At 33.0% G+C, this 20754-nt stretch overlaps 1 protein-coding gene and 1 non-coding gene across 4 annotated transcripts in view; both read left to right on the top strand.

Annotated features, from left to right (window-relative positions):
* LONRF2 (LON peptidase N-terminal domain and ring finger 2) overlaps window positions 1-20754 on the top strand; it is an 81409-nt gene that overhangs the window by 49662 nt on the left and 10993 nt on the right. Inside the window, exons 3-10 of one of the 3 annotated variants that reach the window (XM_074300401.1) lie at window positions 4935-5057; window positions 6992-7153; window positions 7941-8157; window positions 9675-9774; window positions 10303-10417; window positions 12567-12688; window positions 13932-14090; window positions 20302-20464. In XM_074300401.1, the coding sequence (XP_074156502.1) occupies window positions 4935-5057; window positions 6992-7153; window positions 7941-8157; window positions 9675-9774; window positions 10303-10417; window positions 12567-12688; window positions 13932-14090; window positions 20302-20464 (1161 nt within the window). The remainder of the gene's footprint in view (window positions 1-4934; window positions 5058-6991; window positions 7154-7940; window positions 8158-9674; window positions 9775-10302; window positions 10418-12566; window positions 12689-13931; window positions 14091-20301; window positions 20465-20754) is intronic. The other 2 variants (XM_074300400.1, XM_074300402.1) reach the window with 2 other exon arrangements.
* Window positions 6418-6557, top strand: LOC141565316 (U4 spliceosomal RNA). The gene has a single exon (XR_012488985.1). It is a non-coding gene; the product is annotated as a U4 spliceosomal RNA (small nuclear RNA).

Genomic DNA, 20754 nt, shown 5'->3' with positions numbered 1-20754 from the left:
AGGAGTTCTTTTAATGATGGCAAAGAATTGGAAATTGAGGGGATGGCCATCATTTGGGGAATGATTGAGCAAATTGTTGTGATGGAATATTGCTGTGTTATAAATGATGACCAGAATGCTCTCAGAAAAACTTAGAAACACTTACATGAACTGATAAAAATGAAATGAACAGAATCAAGAGAACTTTGTACACAATAACAATATTGGGTGATGATCTACTCTGAATAAACTTTTCTATTCTCAGAAATACAATGATCTAAACAATTCTGAAGGTCTTTTGATGAAAGAAGTAATCCATCTCTGGTAGGCTGTTAGAGCCTGAACGCATATCAAAAATACTTTTACTTTTTTTTCTTTATTTTTCTTGGACTTTTTGTTTATGTTTTTTTTTTCACAGAATGACTTAAAGGGAAATGTGTTTTGCATGACTACACATCTATAAGCTGTGTCAAATTGCTTGCCTTCTCAATGAGGGTAAAAGGAGAAGGAGAGAATTTGGAACTTAAAATGTTTTTAAAAGGAGGGGGGAATGTTAAAATTGTATGTAACTGGGGAAAATAAATTGTTAAATTAAAATAAAAATTCAGGTCCCGTGTAACTATCTATATAATATCCATCTATCTTATCTTTCTCAGATAATGACACTTGTAAACTATCCTGAAAGAAACAGAAAGTTTAATTTTAAGGGGGAAAAAAAAAAACAACCTGTTATCCTTCCTTGAATTATCAATTAATAAAATTTATTTTTTTAAAAAAATTTGTTTTTAACATTAAAAAAAACTTTAGAGTTCTATATTCTCTTCTTTCCTCCACTTCTGCCCATTGAGAAGGAAAGCATTATGATATAAATTTATGTATGTGAAATCATGCAAAGCATGTTTCTATATTAATCATGTGGCAAAAGAAAAGCAAGGAAAAAAAAAAGAAAGTAGAAAAAATTATATCCCAGTCTGCATCCAAACTTCATGAGTTCTCTCTTGGAGGTGGATAGCAATTTTCATAATGAGTCTTTTGAAATGTTCTTACATCATTGTATTAATCATAGTAACTAAGTTTTTCACAATTGATCTTCCTTAAAATATTGTTGTTACTGTGTATAGTGTTTTGGTTCTTATTTTACATCAGTTCACATAAATCTTCCCAAGTTGTTTGCTTGTTTTTTTTAATCACTCTTTTTATCTTCTCTTACAGAACAATAATATTCTATCACATTCTTTTACAGCTTATTCAACCCATTCCCCAGTTGATGGGCATCCCTTTAACATGGAATTTCTTAGAAATTATTTAATTCATCTGTTTCATTTTTATTAAAACTCAGAGAGGAGGAGAAGTGAGATATCCAAGTAGTTGATTTTATAACCTTTAGAACCCAGTCCATTTCTCTTTTAAATATCTGATGAAGCCATTCACTGGGATCTCCTTCTTTTCCCTCTTCTTTATCTCACATTACTCAAATACCTTCCCCCACTATTTCCTCCTTCACTCTTAAATTACATGAAGGAGTAGCCCGTTTCTCTGCCAAGCAAAGTCCTTTACATGAACAGGTGATCCTGTTCTAGTCTTTCTTCTCCAGCAGATTGCCTCCACTATCATCTCCACTCTAAAGAATCTTCAGGAAGTGAGTGTAAACTGTTTGCACTATTGTCTTTCTACCCAGGTTACTTTTACTTTCTGAATCCAATTCTTACCATGCAACAAGAAATTCGGTTTTACACAGATATTATATCTAGGATATACTGTAACACATTTAACATGTATGGGATTGCCAATCATCTAGGGGAGGGAGTAAGAGGGAGAGAGAGGAAAATTCGGAAAAGAAATGAATACAAGAGATAATGCTGTAAAAAACTTACCCATGCATATGTACTGTCAAAATAATAATAATAATAATAATAATAATAAAAAAGAATCTTCAGTCTACCTGTCTACTGACTGCTTCCCTACTGCCTACAAACACACTCATGTCTTTTCCATCAATCCAAAATATTTGATCCATCCATTCCTACTAGATATCATTCTCTTTCTTGTTTCCTGTTGGGACCCTGGATCTCTTAGAATAAGCTGGAGTCAAGATAATTAAGTCTTTATTCTTGGTCTTTCACTGTCTCAGTCAGGGGATTAGATCTAGCAATCAATTTCCTCCTCCTACTCTACCCACTCATGCCACTTCCCCTTCTTTGTCCACACCCACCGATCCAGCCAGCACAGAATAGTTGGGAAGGGTCATCCTTCAAACATGTTAATAGAGACTTGTCCAATTGGCAATTAGCCTCACGTGCTCCATTATCCAAGTCCATTTGCTCAGTTCTAGCCCTTTATAGTTTCCTGTTCATGGCTAACCTCTTTCACAGAGCTGTCTGTAATTCATGCTTCCCCTTCCTTTCTTTTACCTTTTACTTAGCTCTACAGTCTGATTTCTGAACTTAGAATTCAAATGAACCTATTCTCTCCAGTTACCTGTGATCAAGGCTTAATTCCTGAATCTATCAGGCATTTATTATTCACCCTTATCTTTTCTGACTACCCTGTAGTACTTAACATTGTTGATCACCTTCCTTTCCTTGATCCTCTTCTCTCTTGACTCAGCTTTCTTGACTCTGTTCTCTCCTGCTTTTCCTCCTGCCTGTATGACCATTCCTCTTCCTATTCTGGATCTTTATCCATTAATGGGTGTCCCATATAGCTCTGTCCTGTGCCCTCTTTTCTTCCCTGTGTCCTCTATACTATTTTGCTTGGTGATCTCAACAGCTCCTTTATATTCAGTGATCATCTCTGTGTAGAGACATATTCAACTGCAACTTCTCTCCTGAATGCCAATGTTAAATCTCCAACTGCCTATTGGACCTCTCTTATTGGATGTTCTATAACTATCTTAAACATGATATGTCCCAAACTTAATTCATTTTCTTTTCAATTCAATATACGTTTAGTTAGCACTTCTGTGTGCAAGACACTGTGCTCAGCAACAGGGATCAGGATAAGACAAAGACAGTCCTTGCCCTCAAGAACTGTCTCATCTTAATGGAGGAGGTCAGCTCACCAGAAAAAGTTGGAATAGGAGGAAGGGGATCGAAGGGGTACCTGGAGGTCAGGCATCTTGTTCCAGAAAGCCCAAAAGGGTTATGCATTGTTCATTATTTCCCTTTTGCTCTTAGTCCCCTAAACTGATCATGTCATCCTCATTTTCTCTCTTTCCCCATTTCCAGTCTGTTAACCAAATCCTGTCAAGTTTACATTTGTAATTTTCCTCTTAGACATTCCTTTTTCTCTTACTTTGTACTTTTATCACCTTATGCCTGAACTACTACAGTAGCCTTCTGATTGGTCTGTCACAAGTTTCTCTCCATTCCACTCCATCTTCCTGCCAAAATGATCTTCATAAAGCATATGTCTGACCATGTTACCTTTCACCCCCCTCAGTAAGCTCCAGCAGCCCCCGATCACTTCCAGAATGAAATAGAAGTTCCTCTTTTGGTTTTCAAAATCAGTCAATAAACATTTAAGTGCCAGATACTGTGCTAAGTTTTGGGAATTTAAAAAAAAAAAGTAAAAAGATAATCCTTGCCCTCAAGGAGGTCACAGTTTAGTGGGGGGAAAAGAAGCAAACAAATATGTATAAATAAGATTTATAAAATAAATATGGAATAATTAAAAGAAAAAAAGGCAGTAGAATTAAAGGAGTTGAGAAAGTCTTCCTATAGAAAGTGGAATTTCAATTGAGACTTGAAGGAAACCAAGAGGCAAGAGATAAACCCTTTACAATTTGACCCTCTTACTTTTCCATTCTTCTTAATCCTTAGACCTTAATCCTCCTCCACATCTTCTATAATACAGTGACACTGTCTCCTTGCTGTTCTTTACACATAACACCCTACATCCTGACTTCGTACATTTTCATTGAATAAGTTATCAATGCTTCAAGTTCTTTTCATTTCTGCCTCATGGCTTCCTTCAAGCCTCAGTTAAAAGTTTGCTTTTTAAAAAAAGCTTTTCCTAGTCCTCTGCATGCTAGTAATTTCCTTAGTGATTGTCTCCAGTTTATCATCTGTGCATTGTGCATGTTTATAATGCAAATAGTTACCTCTGATTTAAAATTAAAATAAGCAAATGAGTTAAGTCTACATGTTCTAAGGTAAATTGACAAAATAAGTCACTAGAAAAAATGAGTTGTATTTCATAACAACAGAAACTTTAAAAAATACAGGAATAAAATTGAGAGACCATTGCTAACGTGTAACTTGCTCTTACAATTTACATGCCTAAAACACAGAGATAAGTGATTGCAAATATGGCGATTATTATTATTTTTTTTACATGAAAACCTTTTAGATTTAAACAGTGAAGAATTATAGAGTGATTTTAATTTTCATTTTGGTAAATCTATTTGAAATAAAAGTACTAATCACTTAAACCAGAAGACTCCATCAAGGTGGGGAAAAGGATGACATAGTTCTGTAAGGAATTAAACTTATTTGGTGAAAAACAAGACAGTTTGAAACTCAAATGAGGCAAATTTATGGTGAATGAAAAATTACTGCTTCTCTTTAAGTAGATACTGATGAAACCTGTAAATGAATTTTTTAAAATGTATAACATAGCTATGGGCACCTCTTAGCAAAAGCTGAGCTATCACATTGGCCTTAGAAAGAACAATCAAGCCTCCTATTTATAGTTTATCTCTTCTGGTTATAAAATACTAGAAGTTCCTATGTAATTTAGTAGGTAAACAGCTTGAAGAAATTTAGACTTTAATAATTTGGCATTGACTTCGGCAAAGGAATATAAAAGAAGTAATTCATACATGGCTCATTTATTTTAAAATTTGCTTAACAAATTAATTGCAATGATTATTCTTTAAGCCTATTATTCTTGAAGTAGGATGAATTACATGCATGTTGCATTTTAAGTATTTATTTTTTATTTGCTACATATAGGGACATTATGTGAAAGCTCAGGCTCTTTCTGGATTGGGAAGAACTGAGGAGGCATTGAAGGAGTTTCTCTATTGTGTTGCCTTAAATCCTGGACGAGGAATAATAAAGAAAGAAGCCCAAAAGGTAGAGTGATTATTTGAATTTTTTTCCTTCAAATTGGGCTATATTTTTTTCTTTTTAAAATAAAAAGTTTTATTGTATTTTATTTCTTTTGTTACACATTTCCCAGTTGCATTTTTTTGATATATTTTTTAAAATTTTGAATTTCAAATTTTCCTCTCCTTGCTGTCTCTCCCTCATCCATTGAGAAGGCAAACAATGTGAAGTCATGCACAACATATTTCCATATTAGTCATGTTGCAAGAAAAAGTGAAAAAAGGATACTTCAGTCTGGAGATTCTTTTTCTGGAGATTGATAATCTTTCTCATTGTGGGTCCTTTGGAATTATTTTGGCTTACATCTTGAATCAGAATAGCTAAGTCTTTTCAATTTTATCGTTGTTACAATATTGCTGTTACTATGTATGGCATTCTCCTGGCTCTGCTTAATTCACTTTTCATTAGCTCATAAAAGTCTTTCCAAAATCATCCTGCTTTGTCATTTCTTTCACCTTAGTAGTATCTATACCATAATTTGTTCAGCCATTCCTCCAATTGATCCCCCCCCCCCATTAATTTCCAATTCTTTGCCATTAGGGATACATTTATAAGTTCTACATTTTTCTTAAAATTAACTGTTAAGCACTTTCTCTGCATTTTATGAATTTAAGAGTTTTGCTATTCTGGATACCCTTTTCTCCTTCTATGGCCATATATAGTGCTTTCTAATAGTAAATATACACTATCCAATTCTGTATGAAACAATGATATTGTATTAGTGGAAATAGAGACTTCTTGGACTTAACCTTGTGTATGTGATATAGTTGACTTGGGTATCTAGACCATTTTCCCTTTAAATGAATAATTAAAATAGTTGGGAATAAAAATTCAATTCTCAATAAATTTTTGATTGTATCATATATTGTTCTCAAAAAACAAAATCACTCAGTAGCCAACCTTTCTGGTACTATCTTTTTGCATTTAACTAAGTTGATTCTAAGACCAAAGATAATAAGTTTATTGTTGGAATTTTTCTCAAAGCCTCTCCAACTTGGTATAGCCTTCCAGAGTTCAGGTTTCACTGATGTAGCCTTCAAAGCTTGCCTCCATCCAGTATGATCTCAATGGAAATTGGACTTGAGCATATAAAATATGTTATTGAGGATATTTATTTATGATAATGTGGCCAGTAATGAGAATGAGAAACAAGAAATAAATAGCCCCAATATACTAAAAGAACAAGAAAAAAGCCTTTTAACACATTGATGGACAAAATAAAAATGTTGATAATGTATAGAATGAGATGATATGTTGGCATGATAATCTGCATCAGTGGAAAATGTATACCAAAGAAATGATAGATACATTAAAATATCTTAGTATTAGCTTTGCGCAGTAGCAGTATCGAAGCCAATGAGGTTTATCCGAGACACGATTATTGCTAATTGAAAATATCTTAGTATTGCAGTATATTGATGCAGAATAAAATGAATTTGCCTGAATTTTTTCTTAATAATTATTTAGATTTTCACTTTCAAGCATAGTATAGGCCAACTTTTTTTGTTAGAATTTTTTCCTTTAACTTCCTGGTACTTCAAAGAGAAATAATTGTTTCTTATTCATAAAAATATTTTAGGAAAATTTGTCATATGAATCCAATAACAGTTTAAGCATCAGAGAGTACTCGCTTAACAACCAGGTACTCAATTACTCAAAGTTGAACTTAATTCTAAATATTTCCTATGGGAAAATCAGTCCCTTGGTTATTGGGGAAGATCTTTTTAAACTTTTAAAAAGATTTTGTGTGTGTGTGTTTTTCATTTATACAATGTAGATCTTTTAGGAATTCTTTACACTTCATAATCTGTAAGCTTCCTGAAGTATGTTGTCTTTGAAAATATGGTGGCCCCAAATATTTTCTTTCTTTCTTTTTTTTTTTTTTTTTTATAATTATTTAGATAATGTGTGAAGTGTTTTTCTCAGCTTTGGAAAATATACATGAAAATTTAACATCTTCCTTCCGAAGTCGAATACCTTATACCAGATTGAAACCTAAATTTATGGGTAATATAAATACCCAGACTGAACTAGAAGATGATTCTAGTGCAGGATGTTCTAAGGTAGGAAGTGCATACATTTTTTGGTGTAGTCTTGATTTAGTAGTGCTATAATGTTCTAAAAAGTATTTAGCAAAATAATTAAGATATTAACTACAACATGAAAAAATACACAAATAATCCTTGAGCTATGCTTAGCTTTAGTTTTTTTTTTTTTTTCAGTGCCAATAAAAGTACTCCATTTTGCAAATACCTCAGTTGTGAAAGTTGGTCATTTAGAAGATGTCAAGAAGAATGATGAAAATAATACTTGTGCTCATTTATATGACATTTTGAGGTTTTGTATGCATTGGGCCATTTTGTTCTCAAAATAACTCTGTGAGGCAGCTACTATAAGTGTTATTACTCCTATATTATAAAAGAAGAAACTAAGGTTTGGAAAGTTTAAGTAGCTGTCCTGTGGTAACCAAATTGTTAAGTGTCAAAGGTAAAATTTCAATCAAGAATCCTCTAACTTTAAGTTCTGAATCTTTTGTGCTATATCACATAAATAACTCAAAAAAGGGTTTAGAAGAAATGTTCTTTGGGGAAAAAAAGATGAATCTCTTATTTTGCCTTTGAAGAGAAATTGGAGGGATTATTCTGATATTTGAGATTTTTTTTGTGTAGAAAAATGAAGCAGGTTCTCTTAAGAGAGTCTCACCATGAAAATACTCCATTTTAAGGTTTAATACCAATTGAAGCAGTTGTAGAAGAAAATTGTACACTTTTGTTTCTTTAAAGATCACTAGGCTTTTTTTCTTTTTTTCTGATGTTTCTCCCTTAAATTGTTTTTATCTTTCATTCCCAGGATTCTTTGTTCCAATTCAACAAAACTCTGTCCCAGGAGTCTGATGTTTATCAAAACTCTGATTCTTCAGTTTCGCATCATGTACTTGATCTACATTTTGAAGATAAAAAAACGACTTTTAAAACAGCCCTTTCTAATGTTAATTTAAAGAGAGAGTTTCCCACCGATTTGGAAGATGTACAGAATCTGAACATCCCTAACAAAATTTCCAAGGAAGGTTAGTGGCCTATGTACAGTTCACTAGAAGATGTGACGTCAAAGCATTGAGTGCTGAGTTATATTGTGTATCTAAAAAAAGGTGGTAAGTGGAATGCACTCTATCATATTTGTCGGTATACAAAACAAATGGAGTAAAATTTATACAAATTTGTGATTCAGTCCCCCACCCTCTGGGAAAATCAATCAAAAACTTTGAAAAACTCGTTGCATTTTTGAGTTCAGAAAAGTATAGTCCAATATTGTGAAATGAGAGAAAAAAGAAATGGAAACTTCATCAGTGGTAATAGCAGAAGAGCTATTAGATTCTTAGTTTGAACATAAATCTAATAATTTCCCTAGGTGTGGTTTTCCAATACTTCACATACAACTAAACTTCCTTAGGCATATTTTTGGCTGCAGATTAAACTACTAAGTGTTACATAATTACTGAAGAGTAATAAAGGCCTCAAAACATTGGCATTTTCTTCAGTTGTTTGGTGAAAAATAATTGTGTGTTTTCTTTCACATATAATTTATTGCCATTTATTTTAAATATTTGTTGTGCTTTGCGTCATAATAGCATGAATTACACATTCCATTATTAGTGCAGATGATTTGTTTATCCCTCTTAAAGAAGATATAGAATAAACCTATATGTATTTATTAAATCAGAAATAGTGATATCTGTAATATAACTCTTCATCAAACCAGTTAAATTTTTAGAAATAGAGACCAGAAAGCAGAATTCTTTGATTTGGTCACATTAGGTCCCAGCTACTTCTGTCCAATTAAAGTTGGAGGAAGATCTATTCCTGGTAGTAATGTATAGGGGAGCATTTGGAAGTAGACCTTTTCATCTGACGTAACAGAAGTAATGATTATTAAGATTTTTTTCAGTTACATAAAGATTTACTTAATTTTAAACTTTGAATGTAAACTATGGTAAATTAAATTTAACCTGTGTTAAATCATTATGCAATTTTTAATACAAACATGTTAATAATAAACATCTGTAGTGAAAAGAAATAGTGACATGATAGATTGAAATCCACATTGGACAAAAATATTTTAAGTTATTAGTTTCAAAATTCCATTCCTAAGTAAATCTAAAAGTATCACAACAGCATCATTACTTAAAGTAAGTAGTAAATTAACTTATTCAATTCCTTTTCTTTCTCCTGCCCATGCTCTAAAGGCATTATAATTAGCAATGAAGAGGACAAATAGCTATTAGTAATAGGTACCATTAGTTGTCATATTAATTAAGTCAAAAATTCGCGCTCGTAAATAATTTTCAGGAGTAATTTAACCTATATGATTACCTATATAAGAACATAATTTGTACACGCTTTCTAATTAAAAGAGAAGCAGTGTACTTAACCTGGTATCTAATCTTTCTAATTCTATAAAACTTGTTATGTTAAATTTATATATTGCTTTTCTTCCCCAAAAAGGGTACATATTGCATTTTGTCATTCAAATTCACTTGACTTGAATCTTATTAATATTTGTCAATTCTTTTTTTTTTTTTTTTAGATGGAGAGACCTTACCTCAAGTTGTTCCAAATACTAAAGTGGGAGAGAGTCCAGTAATCTTGGTAGATGCATCAGACTTTGAATGTTCTCTTTGTATGAGGTATAGTAGAACAGAACTATAGAACCAGAAAATAAAAATCATTTAATTTAGAAGGAAAGTGTATTTTATTCTTTACTATAAAGCTTCTTAACTAGAGTTTATGAATTTGTTGGGACTCTTTTATAACTTTTTATGCAATTAGATTTGTTTGTATTTTTTGGGTAATATAGTGATTTTATTTTATACATTTATAAAATCATTATTCTGAGAAGAGGTCGATAGGCCTCACTATGCCTTCAAAGGGGGTCTGTGACACACAAAACAGTCTGAGATCCCTGGCTGTAGTAGGTAATTACATAATTATGAACTACTTCACAAAAATTTATAATTATTAAAAAAAATTTTGAGGAAATATTTCTCTATTTTCCATGGTAAGAAGTTGAAATAAAAATGAAATTACTCTTGTAGCAGTAGTAGAAGTACTGGATAAAGTTAAAATGAATAAAAATTAAGTTGTGAAGTCTTTTCTGAATATTTTCATGTTTTTGTTGAGAACAAATACAGATTTTGTTTTCTTCCCTTCATCAGGTTATTCTATGAACCTGTTACCACTCCATGTGGACATACTTTCTGCCTAAAATGTCTTGAACGCTGCCTTGATCATACACCAGACTGTCCATTGTGCAAAGAGAAGCTATCTGAAGTAAGCATATTTATATAGTAGGTGTTGTGCTATGTCTCATTTCTGGTAGATTATTTTTTACCCACCTTTTGGCCTTGTCACTGGGCAGGGCTGTTTCTTCTCTCTGACTTTTTTCCTCTTTAATTGCACACACATAATTTAAGAACACATAATTTATTTTTAGAGTTAAATAATTTAAAGATACAAAGGATATATACTCAATAAAACAGATTCAAGTCCCAAACATACATATAGCACTTTTCATGTAGTCTGAAACCAGAACTATAAAACTCAGGTTTCCTTGGGAAGTCAGATGTTTCTTTATCTATAGTAATTATTTGTATCTTGTGAAAATAAACATAATAATGTAGAAACAGACCTCTAACTCATAATTTTTTTTAATCATCCTCTTGATTTAAAAATATATACATACATATATATTTAGATGAACTTCACTAGACAAGAAATAAGGAGGCCTGGGCTTCAGGCCCAATGTTGTCATTAACTTAGGGTTTGATCTTGGACAAGTCACAACCAGTCAGGATTTGGTTACTTCTTCTATAACAGGGATATACCTCATTTTAAACTCTACCAATGATTAAAATTAGACACTTGATATAAAAGCACTTTGAAAAGTTTTAAAAGTGCTAAACAAGTGTAAATTACTAATAATAATACTTTATATGAAATCTAGGATTTCACTTAAAAAAGATTTGGCATCAATCATAGAAAAATAATTTATTTTAATAATACACATTTTCATGTTTTCTAAAACCATGTCCTGAACATATTTTAATGTTCCTTTAAACACATCCATTATAGATATTTGCTATTGTAAAGTGTTGCTTTTAGTGGGGACATTGAGTTCTATAGGATTCTCTGTCCCTACATTGAGTAGCCTGAATTTTTTTGTTTTTGTATTGATAATAATTGTATTTCTCCTTTGGCTGTCAGCTATTAATGTTGACATCAGAATGAGCCTGCTTGTAATGTGCTGTTTTGTTAAATCATTATCTGCTATGGAAGGACATGGATTTTTTGTGACAGTTATTTGTATTTGTGCTTCCCCCTTCCTCCCTCTCCCCCCCCCTAAGCTTCCCCCAGAATCCCAGCAGTGATAAAAATGGCTAAGGTTTCTAGCAGTCAAATTCATAAAGGTGGAGCATTATTGTATTTATATTGTCTTATATGATGGGTATATAGAAAGTCATGTATGCCATATGTGAACTACCAATTTTTTTAAGAATTTAAAAATAAAATATACAAATATATAAGGAACAGAATTAAATGTCTGTAATTTCCAAGGTACTTTATGATCTTATAGTGTCCCCAGAGCAGTTAGTTGCAAATTCAGCTATCAATTATTATAGATATGTAGAAGTCCCATTTAATGGTATATAAATAAACCAGCTTTTATTGTGCTTACATTTCCTATGTGGCCTTTGCCATATTTATAAATTTATAAATCTCCTTAGGAAGAAGATAAAGCATGTGGACAAAGACTGAGGGTAACAATAAAACAAGGGCTGGTCTAACCATACACATTTAAGACAGCCTCCTGGAAAGTTACAAGAGTGGTGCTCAATATTGAGTCCAGCGATTCCTTCCCTTCCTTCCCTCACCCCCCCAAAAAAATTACTTAACTTAGATAGCCTAATTTGCGTGCTTGAGCTAACCCTAAGAAAACAAAACATTTGGTATTGATTATAATACTTCAATCCTCCCCTGAAAATACATAGCTTGACATATGGAAGAACTTTGTTGAGAATTAATTTCATCATGTCATATTTCCACATTGGGAACTTGTATAAGACATAAGACCAAGACATGCCATTTTGAATTTATTTGCTTTTTGGTCTGAGTTTTAGTTAGAGAATTATAAGGAAGGTTAAATTATAACATATAATGTTCTTCATACTAGAGCATCTATATAAACAGAAAAGTTTTGAAACAACTTTATATATTTGCAAGTCACTAGATATTTCTATTTTTTTCCTGTAGTGTCCTACATTGCCATATACGTTTTCCATATTTTTTTTTCTATATCTTTTTTTGTATCTTAAGACTTACAGACAGGAGTTTTATAGTCAAAATTAAAATTACTGTGTTGAACGTCTTTGGATTTGCTACATAACAATATGATTGTTGTTTAACATTTATTTTATTTCAGTTTTTGGCAAGCAGAAGTTATAAAAAAACCACATTGACTGAAGAATTAATACTTCATTATTTACCAGAAGAGTTATCTGATAGAAAAAAGGTTTATGATGATGAAATGAAGGAGTTATCAAAGTAAGTACTGTGCATGTGTTGTTATATCTAATTGAGACATCAGAAAATACATTTTTGTTAGTCTTATAGAAGTATTTTTTAAATGTAGCAAGGAAAATGAAATTGTGATTTGGAGATTTAGTTATAAATGTAATAAAACAGATTTGTGTTATAATTTAATATGAAATAACTCTAATGATTTTAGTTTACCTTTAATATAAGGTATTATATTTCCTCTGAAATCTCAGAACTTTTCTTTCTTAGTATTATTGTAAACTACTATATCATATTAATAAAGTCATTTTGAAAAAAAAATCTTTTCCTATTTGTATCTTCAAATTTTTCAAATCAACAAACTAATGATTTATATAGTCAGGAAATTGTTTCTCATCACCACTCAAAAATGGGGGAAGGAAGGCCCAGATGAGCAGAGGACCTTACTTTCACTAAGGCTTTAGGATTTTGACCTTGCTCACTGGATCAACCATGAAATTGTCAGTGTTTTTAAAAATCCTATATTATTTCAATTACCAACATATGTACATATTTTAATATATAAAAAATAAAAGAAATTATGAACTGGTATCTTTTTAAAAATGTTTATTAAACTTAACAAGATTGTAACAAAATTACCCATTTGTCTATGTTCCCTTTTGAACTTTGTTTTATTCTGTGTATTTTAAAATATTTTACCAATGCTTTTTTTTAAATATATTTTTTTTTTACTACTTTTTCCTTCCTTTTCTTCCAGCCCATAAATATAGGCAAGCAATACAAATCAATATTAACTATAGCTAAAATCATATTACCTCCCCATTTTACCAAGAGCTTCATCATCATTTTTCTGAAGTAATTTATCAATGCTTTGATCAAATTTCAGCTCTCTTTAAAAGTTGTTTTGTTTTACACTATGGTAGTCATATTGTAAATTGTTCTCTTGGTCCTATTTCATTAGTGCATTACATCATTTCATATAAGTCTTCAGATTTCTCTGATCTGCCATATTTATAATTTCTTATGATATAGTAATATTCCATTTTCTTTATATCACCCCAGCTTTCTCAAATGTTTCTTGTGGGCATGTATTTCATTTCCACGTCTTTGCTACAACAACAAAATGTGCTATTAGAAGCCAGATTTCATTATTTAAATGAAAGTTCTAGTTTGTTTTATATCTGTTTTATAGCCTTCCAGTTATTCTCATCTGTTCTGAGTAGTTCAGCTTCAGTGTGTAAATAAGTTAAAATTTTTCATTGTTTTACAGTTTGACTAAAGATGTTCCCATCTTTGTGTGCACCATGGCCTTTCCTACAATCCCTTGTCCACTACATGTCTTTGAACCTCGATATAGGCTTATGATAAGAAGATGCATGGAAACTGGCACCAAACGGTTTGGCATGTGTTTAGCTGATGAGCTTAAAGGGTAAGAAATTAGATAATTAAGATTTTAAAAGGTCCTAAGGATAAAATGTACTGTTTCATTTTTTTTTAAAAGAAAGTTATCTTTTGCGTTCTGTTCCTCTGTATTTGCAAATGCAGTCCATTTTTAGCTTTTCATTTTATGTATTACATTATTTTGTGTGTTATTATTTGAGTGAGGCAAAGTGAAGAGAATAAGAAGTTAAAGGTAAAATAAAGTGATAGGGATCAGAAGGAGCTGATGATATACTTAACTATTTCAACATCAGTGTGGTGAAATTTAACTTTGGCACTAGTGGATAGAAATAAAATTGCCTAGAGAGTTTTTTTTCTCCCTAAACTTGTTATTAAGAGAAAGGAATAAAAGTGATTTAAAAAATCTGAGTAGATATGAGTTCAAATTGTGAGGTAGATTAATTGTGTTTGGCATACTTAATTGCCATACATAGTCTCGATGTTTATTAAATTACTAGGACTTATTTTCAATTTTAGGGTTTGCCATTTAGAGAAATGTTTTATGTCAGAAGGAATTCTTGTCTCTTAGAATATTTCTTTGATATTACAAGATTAATTTAATCTTTATGTATAATTATCATACTAGTTTTATAAATTACAAAGGCATCATTCTTTTCCCACATAGCCCAATGTAATATACAGAAGATTTTGCTCTCATGAAACGATGTTACTTTTTTATTGTTCTTGCTTCCAATCCTATCCAAGAAGTCATAGACTTCTAGACTATTAGGACTGGGAAGGACTTTGGTGATTGATATATAAGGGGAGAAGCACTAGCTTTGATGTTAGATTCATCTACTACCTCTGTTCCACCAACCCTTCTTCAACCCTGTCCAATATGACTTGATAAATTACTGGCTTTTTTCTGGAACTTTTCTCATCTGTAAAATGGCTTGAGGGTAGAGAAGGATAAGGAGGATGGTGGTGAAAGAGGGTGCGTGGGGGAGGGGACAGTGCAGGGGACAGGGGATGACTTCTTTTTTTTTTAATAGTTTTTATTTACCAGATATATGCACGGGTAATTTTACAACATTGATAATTGTCAAACTTTTTGTTCTAATTTTTCCCCTCCCTTCCCAAGATAGCAGGTTGGCCAATACATGTTAAATATGTTAAAATATAAATTAAATACAATATATGTATACATGTCCAAACAGTTGTTTTGCTGTATAAAAAGAATCGGATTTTGAAATAGTGTACAATTAGCCTGTGAAGGAAATCAAAAATGCAGGCGGACAAAATAGAGGGATTGGGAATTCTATGTAGTGGTTCATAGTCATCTCCCAGAGTTCTTTCGCTGGATGTAGCTGGTTCAGTTCATTACTGCTCTATTGGAACTGATTTGGTTCATCTCATTGTTGGAGAGGGCCACGTCCATCAGAATTGATCATCATATAGTATTGTTGTAGAAGTATACAACGATCTCCTGGTCCTGCTCATTTCACTCAGCAGCAGTTCATGTAAGTCTCTCCAGGCCTTTCTGAAATCATCCTGCTGGTCATTTCTTACAGAACAAAAATATTCCATAATATTCATATACCACAATTTATTCAGCCATTCTCCAATTGATGGACATCCACTCAGTTTATAGTTTCTGGTCACCATAAAGAGGGCTGCCACAAACATTCTTGTACATACAGGTGCCCTTCCCTTCTTTAAGATCTCTTTGGGATACAAAGCCAGTAGCAACGCTGCTGGGTCAAAGGATATGCACAGTTTGATAACTTTTTGAGCATAGTTCCAAATTGCTCTCCAGAATGACTGGATATATTCACAATTCCACCAACAATGTATCAGTGTCCCTGTTTTTCCACATCCAGAGGATGACTTCTGAAGCTTCTTTCAGCTCTGTGAACATTTTATCTAGCAACACACATAGTATATAGATAGCATAGTCAGTCCTATTAGTCTGACCACGACCACCTGTCAGTCCTGATCACCAGGTGTTATCTGGATGGAGAATTTCTTCCCTTTGATATGTGTATCCTATGGCCTGGACCTGTGTTTGCTGCTAGTCCAACTGAGCTTTCTCATAAGGGAGAAGGTAAACTCTTCTGGTAGGTACTTGCCTCAGCCATTCCATGCTTCCCTATCTTAACTTACCCAATGGATCACTAAGGGATTTGGGTAGCTTTTTCTTGCATGTCTTCCTATGGCTCTTTATAGAATCTTCCCTTAGAGCCTATCTTGAGAGAGCAGCCAAGAAAAGATGGTGGTAGTTATACGTGGATTCCATTTGAATACCTTGATATAGATAGGGTCACCGGCACTTTCCTGTGAGACTCTGAAGCTCTCATGTTCTATGGAGCTAGTCACCCCACAGCATCTCTTAGACATCTGACTACCTTCTCCTTCTTCTCCTCATCCAGTCTCATTCTGGCTTCCTTATTAGCTTCCAGGTGGGTCTCTTAGAAAGCAGGAAGAAGTGGGAGAGTCTTCTACACTGAAATGGTATATGCCAATCATATTCAATACCAACAGCCCTCAGTGCCACCCACAACTCGGTCCATCTTCTCCTTAGCTCCTCCAAACCAAGAAGGCTCCTGTCCCTATCCCCACAAGTCTCTTAGTTTCTTCTTCTAGGACTTGTTAAACAATATAAACTGTGATAGCTAGCAAAGAAAATCTAGATAATTTGAGGTGTCCATTTTTTTTTTAACTAAATGAAACCTAGGAAATTAACTTAAAAGGATGGCAAAATTAAAGAGTGTGTAGGGTTAATGTTATTATACGCTTAGACCCCGAAAGGATCCATAGACATGTCATCTATTTCACAAATTTTATAAATGAGAAAATTTATGCCATAAAGATTAAGTGATTATCCAGAACCACACTGATTACAAAAGAAAGCCAGCAATACACTGTACTGCTTGTCTCCTGGGTCTTTATGCTTTTGTCAATCAGTCTACCAGCATAGTGTTTACCATGTGCCATTACTGTGTGCTAGGAATATAAATACAAGAGAAAGATAGTCCTTGCCCTTAAAAACCCTATATTCTAATGAGGGAAGATAACATATAAATGGAAGCTAAAAAGTTGGAGAAGAGGGAAGGCAAAATAGACAACCTGAAGTGTAAAGAGGTATTGCTGGCCTGGGCCCACCCCTTAGATGGAGATTCTGACATAGCCATCCCATCCTAGGCCAAGGTGTTAGGTGTTGCTTTTAGAACATGAATTTCATGGCTGAAGTGAGGCATCAGCTTGATGAGCTTTGGTTTGGGGTCTGGTAAAGCATATCCCAGAAGCATTTTCCCTTTGCTGCCTTTCAATCCCATCATCTGTACTCTGCCTTATTACCACATTTTAGAAGTTCTTTAGATATTCTCACAAATATTAGTGGATCTAGAATGGTTGAGGGGAAAACCCATGTATGTATGTGTTATAACACATTTTTAAGACAGTGAAACTAAAGTAATTTTAAGGAATAGTCATGCTTTTAAGTTAGTATAGCAGTGGGAAGAACTCAGGTAAAACCTGTGTGACTTTGTGCAGCTCACTTAGCCTTCTGGAGTTTGCTCTCCTCTTCCTTGAAATGAAAGACGGGTATGTTGACCTTCTGCTCATCCCAACTCTGAAAATAGAATCCTTTAAGTGGATTGCATTTGTCGGAAATTGATTTTGGGAGTACATCTCCATTTTAAAATTAAAACAGTCCTTTTTATGTCAGCATATATAATCTAATGCTTGAATTTGGTCAAATTAATCAAGCAAAGGGATATAGTGCTATTTTTATAAAGTTTACTCACCCACAAGTATTAATTTCATTAAAAATTATTGAAAGTATTCACAAATCAAAAAAATTGCTTGTGTATTTTCTTAAAAGAAATATACATATTTACTGCCTGTATATATACTTTGTCTTTAATGCTGCTAATTAAAGAATTCTGTTTGGATTTGCTATGTTTTAGTTCAAGGTGAACAGTTTTACTCTGGCAGAATCAAACTAGATTCAAACTAGAATGAAACAGGAGATAGAGAAGGTGTTCATATCTGAATGCATAAATTCTATGGAAAAGAGGAGGGGAGAGTATACATTAAAATTTTATTTAGGACTCTTTGGTAGTTCATAAAAAAGCCTGGAATACATATCCCTTCTGTTGAACAATTGTGATAAATGAATATATGAAATAATAAAAATGAAACTTTGCACAAACCAGACTTAGGAATTTTTAAAAAATGTACATAAAAATCTTAATAATATTTGCAAGACAGTTGAAATTCTCCACATCAATTGTAAGATAAAGAATAGAATCTGCAGATGACAGGCCTAATGACGATAGCATCATTAAACTCAATCAAGACCTAGAAAGGATCTCTGACATCCAGCTCGAAAAAAGACTTGGCAAAAAATCAAGACTGTCCCGAAATGTGTACTTACAAGTTTAGATTCATGTGGTGAAGACTGATAAAGGAGAAAACTTTATTCAAAAAAAGAAAAGAAAAGATACAAGCTTTTTCTGGCAACTCTTCATATGAATTGACGAGTAGATTGACCTGACTACGGAAGATGAAACCCAGAGAGAACTAGATACTGTACTATTAGACACATTGGCTCCTGATGTCCTAATGATTTTTCTGTAGGGTTAGAGTCCATAACAAACTATTTAATAAGGTCAAGTGAGAGGAAGCAGTGCTGCCATGACAAATGAAGAAAGATATGATTAGTGACTTGCAGTATTGATATTTTATAGAGTTAAAATATGTATATGCTGCTCTCCAAACTTACATGTACATATGTGTGTCTTTAGAATTGTAGCTGTATATAAAATGTCTGTAGAGCTATAGCTACTAATACACATGCCAAAGGAATTAGTACCTCTTCTCCAGAGTATTTTATTTATATTCAGCAAAATATGTGCAGGATAAATTACATGAGATATCACAAAGAGTACTTGAGTACATTTTTTTTTTTTTTTAAATTTGGCCCTTATTTATAAGGAAATCATGAAGCTGAGTAATCCCAAATGTATTCCCTTTTTAGAATAATGCTTTTATCTGGTTAAATTTCATTTAGGAAATCTAACCATCTTGCTTAGTGTGTATGGTCAGCATATTCTTGATATAATAAAAGCTGTGACACAATCTCATATTGTCTGGCTCTACATCTGTATGATCCTGAGTAAGTCACTTTACGTCTTTGGCTTGAGTTTCCTTACACTCTGCCACCAATCTCCATATCTACCTATAAAATTCTGTGATTGTTTCTGTTACCAGAGAGCTGAGCAAACTTCCTGGGGTGAAGAGTGGACATTTACCTTTAGAAGTAGGTTAGAGTGGCAAAAACCACTGTGCTGAGACTACATTTTCCCTGTGCAAGGAGATCATAGGATTGTATCTCCCAAGTATATACTCTCTGGAAGAATGTTTTCCTCTAGTAAGGTCATTTGGTAAGAAACATAGACATCTTGCTTGGGCCAAACATTGGCCTAATCAGAGGAGTGAATATATATAGACATAGTAGAAATTGGAAATGATTCCCAAGCTGCCTTGTCTCTCTTGCTAAGAATTACAGGTGAAGTAGTCTGACTAGTCCCAAAAAGACTATTGGTAGTGATGAAGAGGCTAGTTGATTTGAGGGAAATGAGTAAGAAATAGGTATATTTGTATGCAGCCTTAAGGAGAAAAAAAAGAAAGGTCTAAATGTTTAGAATTTGCTTGAGGTTTACACGGTGGATTCTTCTTTACCTACCTTCTCTAGGAGACTCATATGAATCCAGCAGCATGTGGGAAAAGAATAGAAACATTTCAGTTAAGTTCAGTACTTTAAGAGAAGAATTGGAGATCAGAGTGGGAAGTTTTTATACCCTATATGGGCAGAGACGATAACCAGTAATGTTAAGAAGGTACTTGGAGAAACAATAAAGCCTGGCCTTCCTGCCCTAATTTCCTGTCTGTCTAAACATTTCTCTTGTTTCAAGTGATGATGCATCTCCACTGTTTAACCTCTGGCTCTTACTTTTTACTTTTAGAGTTCAGTAAACATCTGAGTGCTAATCTCAGATAAAATTCCTGCCCTTGTATGTAGCAGGCATGTATTTCCAAGAGGCATGCATACTACTAGCCTTACAATGAGATACATTTTTTTTCCTTCAAGACTCAATTACCAAATTCATCATGAGGACAGAAAAACATCATCCCTACTTCCAAATGATATGATTTTTTTTTTTTTTTTATCCACCCATCCCCAATTGTCATTCTAGGTTTGCTGATTATGGATGCATGTTGGAAATTAGGGATGTCAGATTTTTTCCTGATGGAAGTTCAGTCGTTGATACAGTTGGCATTAGTCGCTTCAGGGTCTTAAGCCATGGTCTGAGAGATGGGTATAACACTGCAAACATTGAATACCTTGAAGATAAAAAGGTAATATATTATTTAATAATATATTAATAACATGTAATAAATAAGGGATTCATTCACCATTTTCCTCTTATAAGTGAATTGTTTTACAAGTCTTTTAAATTCTTGTACACATTCACCATTTAATTAAATACTCAATTAATTGATAGAATTTAATTATTTTAATTATTCTGGATGAGTAGAAGCTAGTGGAGGAGATATTTTAAGCTAAAACAACTAGCTCGCTGCCTCTAAGGAATTATTTTACAGATTTGCAGTGTGAGCTGAATGTACACATATATACCTTTTCTGTG

The sequence above is a fragment of the Sminthopsis crassicaudata genome, chromosome 3, assembly GCF_048593235.1.
Source record: "Sminthopsis crassicaudata isolate SCR6 chromosome 3, ASM4859323v1, whole genome shotgun sequence".
Lineage (NCBI taxonomy): Eukaryota > Metazoa > Chordata > Mammalia > Dasyuromorphia > Dasyuridae > Sminthopsis > Sminthopsis crassicaudata.
This window is presented reverse-complemented; position numbering and strand designations above follow the sequence as displayed.